The sequence below is a fragment of the Mus pahari genome, chromosome 14, assembly GCF_900095145.1.
Source record: "Mus pahari chromosome 14, PAHARI_EIJ_v1.1, whole genome shotgun sequence".
Taxonomy (NCBI): Eukaryota; Metazoa; Chordata; class Mammalia; order Rodentia; family Muridae; genus Mus; species Mus pahari.
Genome location: NC_034603.1, coordinates 36,604,950 through 36,621,248, shown reverse-complemented (window position 1 = coordinate 36,621,248; position 16,299 = coordinate 36,604,950). Strand labels below are relative to the sequence as shown.

The window sequence follows — 16,299 nt, the reverse complement described above, 5'->3', positions numbered from 1 at the left end:
ACATGCTTGAATTTCTTAATGAATATACTCAACCTATAAGCATCGGTATTGTAATATGCAGCTACCATAAAGCCAACAAACGCACAGGTCTAGCTCTAACTCCACGATGAAGGACTGCTCTGCTTTTGACAATTCTCTACCCTGCAGTACCTCATATACGTCATTTCTGGTGGTGAAACCAGAAGTCAGGTGCCCTGCACAGGCTCCTCCATGACCATTTTACATGTTTCTTCTGATTCAGTTGTGGCTATAAATGGGGGCCTTTTCTTCCATTGTATCTTCTATTTACAGAGTTGGAAAGGTGACAGACTGTTTTTAAATGTGATTTTAAAAAAGTGCCCAGCCATTATAATATTTCTCAAGGTATTTATACATCATTTCGTACTATGGTTTCTTAGGAGTTCTTGACGTAATGGTGCAAACTGAGTGGAGAAAGTGGCTTTCCACAGTGGTCCAGTCTGGACGAGGCTGGACTTAGCATTTTACAGCAGGACAATTCAATGCTCAACCGTGGCAACACTGACACACTGGCCATAGCAGCAGCATTTGATCTAATATTCACACCGTTTACACAATCTGTCAGAGGAGATACCACACCACAACTGTGGACCCTACAATCCAGGATCTGGATCGGTATTTATAAAAAAAAAAATTTTTTTTTGAGCTCAAAATTTTATCTAGTTCTCTGAAAATTGACAGTAGATGTGTAAAGTATTAACCCATCATCACAGTCTTTGGATGTGACTTCACAGGATACAGGCCGACATCCTGTCATATGTGCCTGTCAAACTGCTCTCTCTAGACCCACTGAGACCCGCAAAGGATGCTCTGGTCTATTACGTTCTACTCCAACTTCCACGTCTCTGTCCCCCCCCCCCCCCTTTGGTCAACCATGAATTTCTAGCAACTTTGATTTGCTAGCAAAGGTTGATTTCTAGCGATCTAACCTTTGATAAATACTCTCTTATAGAAGCACTGGAATCTATCCAGAAAGAAACGCTTTCTGAGCTGGCAGCTTCTTGTCCTTTAAGGATGTCTAACTGCAGACCACTCGCCTAACAGTTTCTGCACTCTCTCACTGCTATGGACAAATCTGTGAACTGAGTGGCTATTTGCTGTCTATTGTTTGACTCTAATCTAAGAGCAAGAAATGTACCTGCTTTGACTGCTTGACACTGAACTGTGTGAATGAACCTTAACATCTGTTAGAAGAACCACCACCAACAAAATAGTAAAGAGGAGAGAGTTGAGGAATACCTCAAAAATTTCAAAACCAGCAATATCCAGGATCCCAATGAAGGAAGCTCCCTGGCGTTTGGTCCTATCCAGCGCTTTATTGATGCGGTGAACGAGCCAGCGAAACAACCGCTCATAGGTAGCTTTTGCCAATGCTTCCACTGCAAAATCAGCCTGTAATTACAAAACATCAACCTTTTATTCAGGAAGCGGTCTCAACAAGATATCAGTAGCTGTACTATGGAGTTCAATGCTGTACAGATCTCAGTCATTGCTTAATTACAGCTCAGTGTTAGATATCAATAGAGCCATTAGGATACTTAATGAGAATGTAGTTAATCACTTCAGAGCTGGGCAAAGCCCTCCCCCTGGCCTTAGAGCCTGGGGCAACTGCCATCTGTGTCATCGGTCTGCTTTCTTGGCAGTGTGTCCCTGGAGAAAAAAAAAATCACCTTCTAACCTTCTTAATCAAAGCTATTAATATCCTTAAAGCCATTACAACCAAATAGCATGCATGAGCCCTCTGCACTTGCTGCTTTTCCACCCAGTAAGAAGACGGTAAAGTGATAGCCCTTGTCTTGTTTGGCTGCATGAAACACAAGATTTGTCGGTCATATTATTTATCAGCTAGGGGACAACTGGAGAAGATATTTCACACTTACTTATAAAAATCAACTTAAAATCCCTTTAAGGAAAACAAAACAAAACAAAAAACTACAGAAAAAAACCAAAACTCATTCAGTTTCAAGACAGTTCTGTGTCTCTCACCAGCTCGGTGTGTACACGTCAAGCAGGGTACCTGACCGCAGTTTATCATTCGGTGCCTCGGTAACAAGCACCGCCGCCGGACTCACCTGCTCTTTGGTCTGGGCTTTCTGTACATAATCCCGGCCAACCTTGATCCTGGGCGTGAGGATAGCCCGCGTGAACTCCATCACGTTCATCCCGAGCAGGTGGCAGAGCTTCTGTGCAACTGAAGTGGAGAGGGTTCCTAAGTGCTTGATCTCTACTTGGCATCCAACCATGGCATTAAAGCCATGGAAAGCTTTGTCTTCACGTAAGCTAAAACGTCACATCAGGTGTCAACAATACACCGGTGAGACAGGAGGCCTCTGCCCCCCTGGCCTTCTAGAAGATTGACCTCCTTGTCTACCTTTGGGTTACTTCAAGATCCAAACTGTACCATAACATGGCTTACCTTAAACCTTAAATCACTTGGCATTTAAATCACTCAAGGATGTGAGCAGGTGGAAGAAACACGGTGGATGGAGTCCTTCTGTTAACCTAACACGTGACTGCATGGCACACAAAAGGGCCCTAGTGGTCAAAGCTCTAGGGAGATGAACTACTCCATGGTCAAGAGATGCTGACCGAGACTTAGATATGGTGGTACATGCCTTTAATCCTAGCAGAGGCAAATGGATGTTTGGGAGTCTGAGGCCTGCCTGATCTATACGGTGAGTTCTAGAACAGAGAGGTCTATGCAGAGAAATCTTTCTTGAAAACTAAAACAGGAAACAGTGAGCATGATACAGGAGGAGAGCTAGTCCCTCAGGACTCACACAGAAAACACACTAAGGAATCTCACGTGGGTTACCAAAAGGGGCGATTTGGGGGGGGACAGTGTTTTGGGTACATGTATGCACATGCACATGAAGCCACAGGGCACCCCTGGGTGCTGTTACTCAGGTGGCATCCACCTTATGTCTGAGATAGATTAAACTGGGCTGACTAGACAGGGAGCCTCAGGGACCTGCCAATGCCCGCCTTGCTTGATTACAAGGATGTGACCCCAACCTAACTTTTTATGTAGGTTTTAGGATAAAACTCAGGTCCCCGTGCTTGTATAACAAGCACTTTACCATACGAGCATCTTCCTTACCCCAAAGGACTATCTCACAGGTGGGAGATATGACCTTACTATGTTGATACTCACTGACTATAGTGTACCCCAGTGAGATCTTGGAGGCAATAAGAGGTTCCTCATGTCCCTTCAGAAACAATCTGTCAGCTCCCAATACCTGCAGCCACATCCTTTTATTCTTGATTAATGTTTAAATTCATTTTTAACATTTAGAGACAGAAAAACTTCACATAAAAAACATCTAGATTTCCAATGAGTCCGCACACAGTGCATCCCTTTAGTCATCAGGAGGCTAAGGTGGAAGATCCAAGAGTCTGGGCCACATCTCAAACCCCAACCTAAAGGGGAAAGATAAGAAGCCGTGCTCATCAGCTCACCTGTGTTCTCTGGCATGGAGGCTTGGTCAGTGTTTCTCTCCTTTTTGAAAGAGATGTTTCCAAACTGCAGCACTGAAGATACGACTTTAAGCATTGCTTTATATGGATAAAAGGAAAAAAAGAAAAGTAGATCAAAATGTAGCAGAGACATAATCTAACCTATCTGGTGCCATAGCTGGCTCCACGAAACTCTCTGGCAATTCTTCAGGGCTTCTCATTAGTGCCCCAGTTATCTAACATGGGTTCTAAGAGTGAAGGGCAGGGGGCAGGACACACGTACAGAGGATCTCCTCGTGAGAGAAGCCCATGATGTGCATGGCTTCCATGGTCTCCTGGAAGTTATCCTTGTCTTGTTGTCCAGGAATAGGAATATAGCCATTGGAGAGGAATCTGTAGTTGTTAAAACCTTCCAGGAGTAAGTCGGCTAAAAGGAAAGACAGCGACATCAATTTAACATCAACAGACTGAAATACCTGCCCATGCACACTGACAACCCAGGGGAGGGGCATCACTGGCACATGCTTCCCGGTTAACTCACAGAATACATAAACATAGTTTTCCAGTATGATGGAAAAAAAAAAGATATTCACACTTCTGCAGGCTTTTGTTTGCTTTGCTTTGGCATAGTAATTTGTACAGTTTTCTATTTGAAACAGGGTGGCAGAGAAACGAGCACGAATTCCAGATTTATATATTTATATATTTGCACCGCCATTAAGTTCTGAAGCTCTTATTCTGTATTTTTTTTTTTTTTAAGATTTATTTCTTTATTATATGTAAGAACACTGTAGCTGTCTTCAGACACTCCAGAAGAGGGCGTCAGATCTTGTTACGGATGGTTGTGAGCCACCATGTGGTTGCTGGGATTTGAACTCCGGACCTTCGGAAGAGCAGTCGGGTGCTCTTACCCTCTGAGCCATCTCACCAGCCCTTATTCTGTATTTTTATCTTAGCAGGTAGTTTACAGCAAATCTTTTCTGGGCTCTACAGCAACACTGCCATGAACCTAAGACCTGGATGCAGAAGGTCAGGACACCCGAGCCCTGTATGGCCCTGAAATACCTCCTGCAGGCCAACTGTGATTGATGGTGGGGATTGAGCCAAGAACCTTGTGCACACCACGCATACGCTCTACCAGAGGCAACCTGGCCTCCCAGGCTGGTTTGCTCAGCGGTTATCTTGCTTTCAGAGATAGGGAACAGGTCATATCTGACAGGGAGCTAAGTGATACCACCAGTAGCTACTCATACCTCGGGGCCACATGATAAGGACTTTTTTGGCAAGTTCACTTAGGGGTGCTCAAGGGTATTTCCCACTAGGACAGGATAGAGCAAGGTTCCTTGATCATGCCCCAGCTCTCTGGCTCTTTTGCAGAGGATCCCCATGGATTACTCCTCTCCCCAGTTTAACTACGTCACATCAAACCTCTACTGGGAAGGGTTTGCTTTCCCTAACATCTTCTTTCAACCCTTTCAAAATCTTCTGATTAGTTCTAGTTGCAGACTCATTACCTGTCTGCAGATGAAAGGCTAGAGTCTTATTCTCTTCAAATGTGTCATCTTGAGTGGTCTCTTCAGCAATCCTGTGTGTGGCTGAGTTTACTGCTTGCGGGTTTCCCTATATAATTTCTAATTCCATGTACTCACAGTGCTCTAGCTAATAAAAGTCTTACTGCACTGTGCATCTGTTGTAAAGCTACTATCTATCTGTCTGTCTATCTATCTATCTATCTATCCATCCATCCATCCATCCATCCACCTATCTAGTTACATAGTGCGTTTCAGGCCAGCTGGCGTGAAACTCGCTATGTGACTGGCCTTAAGCTCCGGAGGGCCGCCTGCCGCTGCTTCCTGAATGCTGAGGTTAGACGATGCTTGGCTTTAATTGCTTTTTCAAATTAAATATATTTATCTGAAGAACTTTACTTTCTACTCTGCCCAGTCCTAAGCTTCCAGTCCTTGTGATTCACACTGATTAATAATCACCCACTACTTACTCATTCTAGTACTATGCAAATACAGTCTTTGCTTAGTTGTAAATCTGGGAATAAGAGCTTCTAGTCTATACTTTATTAATTTATTCTTTTTTATCCCATTATAAATGTTATGACAGAATCTTACAAAGATAGCTTTTAATTTAATTTAAGACAGGGTCTCCTTATGTATCCCTAGCTGTCCTGAACTCTCTATGTAGATCATAGACCAGGCTGGCCTTGAACTCACAGAGATCTGGTGGGCTCTGCCTTCCAACTGCTGGAATTAAAGGTATGTGCCACCACATCCAACTCTAATTTTATTTAAAAATCTCAAAAGCTAGTATACCAAAACTCACACACCTGCTTCTTAAGTTCAGTGATCCAAAAGACAACTGAATATGGAAGACCAAGAACCCCAATACTTACATTTCAGGTGTTCCCCTGCTCCAGAGAGCAACTGATAAAAGATATGAAACGTACGTTCATCTTTAGCTTGACGAACAGCACGAGACTTTTCCAGAAGGTCTGAGCAGAGAAGGTTAAGGATGTAGTAACTAAGAGGGGGCCCTTCTATAACATCTACACACAATTTTCTTTCTTGGACACACATACACCCTACACACACTTCCCTCAGGTCACTCTATTCAACGACATTTCCTAGGATTATTTTATGTATCTGACATGTCCTGTCTTTGCTCTAACTTTATTAACATAAGATGGGAGTACTTTAACTCTAGAATTCCATAGATTTGTCTCACTGAGTAGAGGCACAGCCTGGGATCACAAGAATACAGTAAACAGTGTACAAAGAACTCCAGCTGTCCAGTCCTGCACCATGGGGGGGATGGGGGGTCCGGGGGTAATGGGTCGGCCTCCCCACACCTACAGGTTTGTGGCTTGTTTAAAGACTTGTTATTAATTTTTATGACTATACATAGGGCCCTGTGTGAGTTTCTGAGCACTATGTGCATGCAGTACACACAGAGGACAGGAAACTGCACTGGACCCCCTGGAAATGGAGTTACATGCAAAAGCAGTCTGAGCCGTGAAGGGCTGAGCCAGCTTTCCAACCTCAGTGGACTGTTTTTGAAAACAATAAGAAAAATATCCATACTATTTTGGAGCTGATAACCAGTGACTGAAAGTACCTCCATGTGTCACAATGTAGCCAAGTTCTCACACCAGGTGTGCCATCACAGATGGCTACTTATGCCTGCAGGAAAATGAAGCCACTATTTTGGACTCAACTCTGGAAAAGGATACACGTTTCAATGTTGGCCCCAACAATATAGCCAGTTACATCAAAGTTGATCCTGATAAACTTGCCCTGAAAATAAAGAGAGAAAAGCAGAGATGAATAATGTCACAGGGGACCTGAGCACTTTTGGAAGTTAGGCCTGGTTCTGCTTCCCAGCCCATGTTCCCAGAAATAAGACTCAGATCCAAAATACATTTACAAATACCTTGGCCATATAGCTATGCTCTTTTCTGACTAGAATCATAACTTAAAATAACCCATGTATTTTAACCTACATTCTGCCATGTAGCTGGTTACCTGTGCTCAGGTACCACACATCTCCTCAGAGCAATTGCTCCATGCCTGGCTCTATCCAGAATTCTTTCTCCTCCCAGATGTCCCATCTTCTATTTCAAGTCTAAGCCATAGGCCATAGGCTTTTTTGTTTGTTCGCTTTTGTTTTTTTTTCTAGACAGGGTTTCTCTGTGAGCCCTGGCTGTCCTGGAACTCACTCTGTACACCAGGTTGGCCTTGAACTCAGAAAGGCCATAGGCTTTTTAATTGACAGGTGATACATCTATATGTTATATAAGATATTCTTTCTACAGAGCACTATAGTAAAACGAGGCAATATGCCCCATTTCAAATACAAAGAGAAGCCTCATCAGTATAATAAAGGAACAATAGCTTAGACCATGTCCTAGACTGAGCCTCAGTAAAGCTAGAAACTGACAAGATGGATCACGAGGCACTTAGTATTCTCAGGGCCTGACTTTGCTTCCAATCATCGATGTCAGACTCACAACCACCTGTAACATTGTTTTCAGGGCCTGGCAGCTTCCTCAGGGACCTAAGCCCATGGCACACACTCAAACAAATGTGCACATGTGTATAATATAAAGGATTAACCCTGCCAGTAGAACTTGAAATCTTTTTCTAAGTAGTCTGGGGCAGGAGGTGTCTCAGAGGAACACCACAGCTAGACTTCAAATGTTAGGTTTGAAGTTTTAAATAGTAGAGATCAATTTGCAGGAAAATAGAAATAAATCCATTGAAAAGCAGGGTGTAAGGGAACAAGAATAGACTACTCATAAAGGAACAAGGCAGAATTTTTTCTTCTAAAATGCCAGTTTTATAAACACTAAGCCACTTGACTCTCTTAAGTACCCTTGGGAGAGAAAAGGGGTATGGCTCAGGGACAGAATGTTGGCTAAGCAAGCACAAGCCGGGTTTGCATCCAAGCATTCCCACCACAGACCGACAGACAAAAAACATTCTGAGAAAGAGAAAACAGTGATTGTTTCATAATTCTTTGATAGTTATTAGTACACTGAGTACCCAAACTGGTAAAGACAGCTTAAACAAGAAAGGTGAGACAAAGATAAATCTGATTGTAGCTTGCTATACTTATAAGATATAAAAGGTCAAACCCAACACTTCCTAAAACAGGGCCATGAACAATGACCGAGGAGGGCTGTTCTGGAATGGTTACGATTCATTGCCACTGCTAGGTAAGGACACTGCTAATATTCATCAGCAAGGTCTTAGTGGCCATCCTCTGAGGGAGCTGCTTCTAAAACTGACGAATGGAAAGGACTTTGATTAGTTGCTGCATGAATCACATATACATGAATCGTATACATGCAATTGCCTTTGGCATCTGCTCACTTGCAAGCCTTATCACATATATACAAATGCATACAAGATGAAACTTCTGGTGTATTCAATTATGTTCCTTGAAAGTTAAAAGCAGGCCATAAAAAAGGTCTCTCTAGTCCACACATTTTACATATTGAGAATCAACAGGCTGTGGTGGTTTGAATGAGAATAGCCCCATGGGCTAATATTTGAATGTTTAGTCCACTTTGGTGAACATTTTAGGAAGAGGGGTATCACCTGGGGAGGGCTTTGAGGCTTTCTCTATCTCGGCTTCCAACTTGAGATCAAACTTGCCTGCTTGCTGCCTGACTCCCCACAACAATGCCACTATCATGAACCCCGTGGAACTGTAAACAAGCCCCCAGTTAAATACTTTCTTCTGTGAGTGCCTTGGTCATGGTGTTTCCTCACACTGACGGAAGAGTAACCAAGACATAGGCCAACTTAAGATAATGCAGTGGTTACTATAGTAGTCTCACAGGTAACCTTGGCTTCTAAAAGATATTATTTATTTGTATATGTATGTGTCTAGATGGGTTTATGTGTTCCACACGTGTGGCAGGAGTCCACAGAGACCAGTAGAAGCTGTTAGATCTCCAGGAACTGGAGTTGCAGGCCATTGTGAGCCACTTGATGTAGGTGTTAGGAACCAAACTCAGGTCTTCTGGAAGGATAACAAATGTTTGAACCACTGAACTATCTTCCCAGCTCCCAGTCCTATTATTCTTTTTTCTTTTTTTCTTTTTTTTTCCCCTTTTTGGTTCTTTGAGACAGGGTTTCTCTGTGTAGCCCTGGCTGTCCTGGAACTTACTCTGTAGACCAGGCTGGCCTCGAACTCAGAAATCCGCCTGCCTCTGCCTCCTATCTGCTGGGATTAAAGGTGTGAGCCACCACTGCCCGGCTCAGTCCTATTATTCTTATCATTTTAAACTTTGTGGGTAAGGTGCTGGGGCTTGAACATGCTGGGCAAGTATGCATCAACTGGACTAGATCCCTACCTCTACTTTAACCTTTTCAGCATAGCTGGTAACACACATAACCAATGATCCGAGTCCTGGGATGATGGCACAGCGCCGTGCTTACACAGGATGAAAATAAGATCACTGCTACTTCATCTGTTCCTAAGATCTAGGAAATGGTCCAAAGGATCCACATGGTGATTACAGGACAGTGCATTTTATTCCATTTTAAAGATAAGTTTATTTTGTCTTTGTTCCTGGGAAGGACCCCACCCCTCCCTAAGAAAGAATAAAGTTAAACCAATACTCCATATGGATAGTTAACTGTTTTGGGGGTGGGTGGGGGGAACCCTCAGAAACTAAAATTGGATCCTGATGTTATAAAAGCGGGTTAAAATTCCCCTTAAATTTTAAACAGCTGTTCCATCCATACAATAGCTCACTGAGTTAATTAAGAGCTGCTATTTTAAGAGACAGTAGTCAAAAGATGGTGTTCTTATTCCAAGGCTACAAAGCACACATTGCCAGAACTGCCCAAGCACATAGTTCTCAAGCCTCTTATCTCAACACCACAAGCAGGTTTATCAAAACCATCGGTGTTTAAACACAGTCCGCTCACAAATTTCACTATACCCAGTGACACTGACTAACAGCTTCAGCTACATGCCTAACTTCTTCACTGGGTGTGCCTGCGACAGCACACTGCTTAACTGAAGTAGAACTGTCAGATGATTTAGCCACACCAGTCTGGGTATGTACCTGAAGAAAATCCAGTCAGCATAGGAGGGACACCTTTATAGCAGCAGTAGTCACAAGGTCAAGTCTCAGAGTCAGCCTAGGTGCCTACCAGCAGATGTACATACATATAGCACAAGCTGTGTGCCATTTTCAGGACAACTGTGGATGAAACTGAGGGTAAAAGTGAGATAGTTCAACCTAGACAAGGAAATGCATGCCCGAGGAAAGAGAACAGAGACCAAAGAGAAATGGAAGAAAACGCATGTTTCAGTTTTCATAATTGCTAACCTCCGAGGGAATGTTCTAAAATAATTTAGCTATGTGGCTACCTACTTGGACAAACACTGGGGTTCTCAGCATGGAGTGCCCCAGACCCCATGTCGGTTTCTAGCTCAGGCCTTTGCACGACCAGGTCCACAGTCACTATAGCCATCACAGTGTGGGCCAGATCCTTGGAGTAAATAACAAGGGTCAGAGACCGGCTCCAGCGAGGCCAGGATGCAGGAGTTAAGGAAGGAAAGGGAGAGGGATGCTTTTTCTATATCCTCCTCAAAGGAGCTAGCATTTCTAAAATTAGAACATGCAAAGTTCTACAATTGGCTGTACCTCAAAACCAAAAATATTTTATAAAGTTGAAAATTTATCCACTTCTAAGCCAAATGCATTTATACAGATATTTGGCAAGATGGTGCCAAAGACTCTGATAACAAGATAAAGCGAAATTTCAAAACTCAAACGTTTTACTGAGTATGCTCAAATCACCCCCAAACTTAAATTTATTAAATTTCAATGTTTAACCTTTAAAATTGTAAAAAGGGGACAGAATCTGTAAGTTGGGAAGCATTCTACACACACACACACACACACACACACACACACACACACTCTCATTCCAAATGAATGTTTCTAGTGAAACACAAATTCAGACTAAACTGAGAAAAAAAAAAGAGTTGGTCCTCTATCTCTTACATATTATGTGAAGAAACTCATGCTAACTAATACCTTCTCCACATTTGATCTCCATGAAGTTAAGATTATGGGACTCAGAGCAGTCATCTAGAATCTCACCAATAAAAAAGCAAGGAAAAAAGCCACAAATATGACCAAACCCTGTACAGAGGTCATAGCTATAGTGCACACTGGACATCATTCACAGCTATCCCTGGCTTCACATGTCCTGTTGGAAATGCCTGCTCATTAACACTGAACAACACCCCAGACTTAAAATACAAGTCTCTTAGGGATTTCACTTTAACAAAGACAACCTGGATAGTGCCTGTTTCAATTCTATAATGAAAATTCACTGTCTTATTTAGTTAATATTTGTTCTGAATTGACAAGCTTTTCTGGGAAATTCTCTGGAAGGGCTATCAAGCCATCTGGAGCAGTTAAGCTGGATGAGTTATTAGTTAGCAGCTACTACAGAGCAAAGGCAGGCTTGTTTTATACTCTGTGATTATTTCCCCCTTCCTAGTTTGGCACCTAACACAACCATGTCTGAGCCCTGTTTTACTTTAAATACTTGAGCAACAACCATGATGTGTATGTACTCCGTTTTAAATTCTGCTCTGGAGGCAGCCGTTTCCCTTACACAAGGAAGGTCATGTGAGTAGCGTGGCTAGGGTTAATGCAAAGGCTAGATGGCCCCCACAGATGTCTCAATTATCCTAATCTCTAAACCACTCCAGAAGCTTTGCTGTCATTGAGATGAGTTTGCATGTGAACTAAGTGGCCTGTTACTTAACGTAATAGATATTAGAAATGACCAGGATAACGGGAGTAGTGTTGAGATAAGGCCGGATCTACCAGAAACGCAAACCCTCCCTACCTAGGTCTGAAGGCGATGTTAAGACTCTGAGCATCCAGAAGGCCTCGGTGCTAGGAGCTCTGCAGAAGGCGTGGTTCTACAAGGGTAAATGTGAGTGCAGTGCTAGTCTGGGAGGCTGGCTTTAGAGCAGACTGTACCCCAGCTCTGAATATGTCACACAAGCTACAGCTGACCTTTCAGGGACAGCTGTGGTCAGAGGACTTAGGGTTTTAATGTTTGTAAAACCTATGAGGGTGTAAACTTGTGCCTTGATTCCATTATAATCTAGGAATCAAATCAGAGGGAGGCGCCTATACCTTTGCCTTGCTTTAACTACTGGAAGCTAATAATCTACCAGAGGCCACAGCAGAGCTGAGTTGTTAAACTGGCTCAGGTTGGTTTAACAGTGGAATGTAATCAATAAAGAAATAAGCACTTGTACAAATAGATTTCTGAGTGATCTGTCTACGGCTTCAAGTCAACATGTTAAACTTAGAGTCCTGTTTCAAAGTTGCATTGTGAGAGAGCCATTGTCCATAAATTGCCTCCATCTGGGATGCATTTCGCCTCTCATAAACAGTCCTGGACTAACTGTGGATGATTATTTTCATAAGGGCAATGCTCTCCGGAAGATTCCCTTAACACACAGCACATGCCAGCATCTTTAGAAGAAATGATATCTTCAGGAAATTAGCCAGCTGTATCAGATCAAAGAACCAGAACCGAAGGCTTCTAAAGCTCGGAGTCTATGGTTTCAAATGATTTTCCTGTAAGCCCGTGGCCTGTAAACTGTCACTGCTTGAAATCAAACTGTACACACAGCTCATCTTTAGCATCAAATCACTTTCAGGATGACACCAATGCTAATCCAAGGCCTGGCCTGTCCATGGAGCCAAATGCCCCCCACATAACTCCAACCCACACTCCTAAAACGGGAACACTCGCATTCTTAGGGCGTGTGACGAAGAGTGAGCAACTGCAGGACACAGTCTATCCCCAGAATGCTAATGTTTAAACCAAATGAAGGCGAGTCCTATGGGGCAGGACTCTAGTTTGCCCAACAAGGCAGAGGCATTCCCCAGGCCTAGAGTGCAACCCCATTTAGGAGTATTTTGATGAAATGGACCCTGTCTCAAAAAAACAAAGAAAATAAGTTGTAACCAGAAGTCATACTAGTGAGAAGCATCCTGCCCACATCCCATAGAAATAGCAGGTTATAAAAAGGACAACTCACTACACCAAGCCCAGCTTCGTTATTATACCCACTTGTGGGACCGTGAAAGGCAGCCTGTTTTGGTTGACTGAGGCTTGCTCTGGAGACACAGTAGAGACCCAGTAGGAAACTCTACAAGGGACAGAACAGTGAGCCACATTCCCAGAGACAGGTGCCCGACACCACAGAGCCCCCAACTCCATAATTATGTGACTATAAGTCATACAATGTCCCAAGCTCCTGGCATTCTGGCTAGATTCCACCCCCACAATTACCTGACTATAGCCAGGTATGCTCCTCCCCACAGTTACCTGGCAACACCAAGGTTGCCCAGCCCACTATAAAAGGGGTTGCTTGGCCCCTCCTCTCTCTCTTTAAGCCCTCACCTTTCTTACTCTCATCTCTAGCCCTCCTTCTCTCCCTCTCTTCCCCCCTCTCTCCACGTGGCCATGGCTGGCCTCTCTCTTTCTACCTTCTCTCTTTCTCCCTGCCTTTCTACAATAAAGCTCTAAAACCATAGACTGTCTCTGCTCATCAAGGCCTGCCGTGCTTAAATGATGGGATAGGCTTTCCCCTAAAGAGCCACATCTCAGGAAGACCTTCCTGTACTCCAGCCACGGACCGGACCAAGGACTCTCACCCACGTGGGAACCACCCAGCACCTCCCTCTTCCTGCCCTCTCCTCCAGGAGATGGCCTAACTGCCCCCCCCCAGGGGGGGCCATTTTGTTCTTAGCTCTTCTGGTGTCTAGCAGCATCTGGGATGCCAGAGACTGAGAACCTGTTATTTCTGGTCTCAGTGAGGCCCAGAGACCTCGGACTGCCCCTTGTCCACCCCCTGGCCTGCTGGGTTCCGTGGCTTCCCACAGCCAGACCCCCACCTGGGGCAGCATGGAAAGCGAGCGGCAGTCCTCCTGCGTCTCCCCGCCCAGAGCACTGGAACTCTGGTGGGACGCGGGTTTTTTCCCCACTCCCTTTATTCCCCCATACCCGTTGCCCTGTACCCATTGACTTGCTAAGTATTCAACACACACACCATTTGTCTTAGGGTTACCATTGCTGTGATGAAGCACCATGACCAAAGGCAATTTGGGGAGGACAGGGGTATTTGGTTTACACATCCCAAGTCACAGTTCATTGAGGGAAGCCAAAGCAGGGCCTCAAGCAGGGCAGGAACCTGGAGGCAGGAGCTGATGCAGAGGCCATGGAGTGGCATGGAGTGGTTGCTGCTTACTGGCTTGCTTCCCATGGTTTGCTCAACCTGCTTTCTTATAGAACCCAGGACCAGCAGCCCAGAGATGGCCCCACCCACAAAGGGCTGTGCCTTCTCCCATCAATCACTAATTAAGAAAATGCCCCCCAGGCTTGTCAACAGCACAAGTGAATAGAGGCATTTTCTCAATTGAAGCTCCATCCTCTCAGACGGCTATAGCTTCTATCAGGTTGATATAAAACTAGCCAGCAACCCAGTACTTATGCCAATTCTATAATAGAATGACTGGCAAAGATAAAGAAATACACAGAGCGTATGCAACTATGTTTCCATATAAAACCATACAAAATGAAATACAATCATTTTCATATGTGGCTACCAGAAGTATTACGACATCTATTAACTAGCCTTTCTTAACATCTAAAAAGAAAAAAAAAACCCAATTCATTTGTTTAAGTCAGGAGACATTTCATGAGAAATCTGAAGAAGCCCAAGCTTTTGGGCTTTTCAACTTACAAAGCGAGATGAGTTATCATTTTTCACAGTCTTCGCATTTCCAAATGATTCCAGAATTGGATTTGCTTGTAAAAGCTGCCGTTCCAGTTCCCCCTAAAAGACATCACATATACACAGACAAACACACATATAAATAAGAACAGATGTACGTTAATCTCCTGTCTTTACTTTGTACTTGGGGTGAAAAAATACTACAAACTCCCCCGGTTCCTGACACTTTCATCCTGCTGCCATCAGTGACATCTGCTGGCTCCTATGCCTGCTTGTGACAATGGGTTCCAATGAAAGAAAAAAATATCAGCATCCAGAAAGGGTTTGGGAGAAAGAAATGGACAGATAACAATTTTAACTGGGCAGAAAATAAACATCGCAAATGGTTTCCATGAAATGAAAGCAAGTGCAACACTTGGCTTAAGAACACTTTTCGGCTGCTGTAGTTTTTATTCTGCTTTAGAGGAAGGATTTAAGATGGCTGACTGAATAATGTCCACCACACTACCATCTTCCCAAGAGCCTTCACACAGCATGGCCACAGTGTTGGGGCAACAGCGCCACCTCCACGTCAGAGGCTGGCAAAGACGGCAAGGCACTCACTCTGATAACACGTAGAACACTAGGCATGCAGTATGCTTTAGGCAGTCTCTGTATGCAAATTAGGCTACAAGACAGACCCCACAAATGAGAGGCGTCGCTCATGAAGCCCAACAGAAAGCTGAGGAGAAAGCTGACACCAGGCCTGGCCAAGAAAAACACTAGACAGTGATGTTGTGTTTGGGGAATGTAATTTCAGAATTATCTTTTCTGATCTAAATAATCTGTTTCTCCCCCCCCCCAATCTTATCCCTATACTTTAAATTGCCCACATTATTCTAGACCTAAAGAAAATAATAGAAAACCATAGCAATTGCTATTCTCTAAGCAAAAAAATAAAAATAAAATAAAAAAAATCCTCATGTAGGGTTTTTAAGTTAGTGGTCATCAAGGGTTGCATGACGCATGTCACTATCAAATCTCAGAACAGGAATAGATGCACGTTGTGGTGTTACCTCAGTATTCATGGATCTGGGCATCAACAAGGCCAACTGAAGACCTCAGTCTCAGCACCCCCCTGATGGGGACTCTGATGTGATGCAGTTTGAAGAACAGGACAGTGGTCCCAAGGCACCCACAAAACATGAAGACATGCTCCTGATGTCTATCTGGATGGCCCAGATTCTCACCAGCCTTAACCACAGCCTACCACTGTGCTCAGCTGAACACAGTCAGTGACTGCTCCTGGTAATTCAGTGCCTAGTGTCACCTGACTTTCTGGGCACTAGGTAAGATGCCCAGGGCACACCCTCACAGTGAATCTAAGTTTACTGACTTAAAGACTTAAAACTGCTTTTATGGAAACCTCTGTATATTATATGCTAACAATTTTCCCCTTTCCTCCCCTTCCTCCCTTCCTCCCTTCCTCCCTTCCTCCCTTCCTTCCTTCCTTCCTTCCTTCCTCCCTCCCTCCCT

At 43.8% G+C, this 16,299-nt stretch overlaps 1 protein-coding gene across 2 annotated transcripts in view; it reads right to left on the bottom strand.

The window, feature by feature from the left end:
- Myh10 (myosin heavy chain 10) overlaps nt 1-16,299 on the bottom strand; it is a 119,219-nt gene that overhangs the window by 49,903 nt on the left and 53,017 nt on the right. For both annotated transcript variants that reach the window (XM_029546082.1, XM_021211456.1), the window contains exons 6-12: nt 14,794-14,886; nt 6,716-6,779; nt 5,879-5,977; nt 3,758-3,901; nt 3,478-3,573; nt 2,091-2,209; nt 1,258-1,410 (exon numbers count right to left, since the gene is read on the bottom strand). In XM_029546082.1, the coding sequence (XP_029401942.1) occupies nt 1,258-1,410; nt 2,091-2,209; nt 3,478-3,573; nt 3,758-3,901; nt 5,879-5,977; nt 6,716-6,779; nt 14,794-14,886 (768 nt within the window). The remainder of the gene's footprint in view (nt 1-1,257; nt 1,411-2,090; nt 2,210-3,477; nt 3,574-3,757; nt 3,902-5,878; nt 5,978-6,715; nt 6,780-14,793; nt 14,887-16,299) is intronic.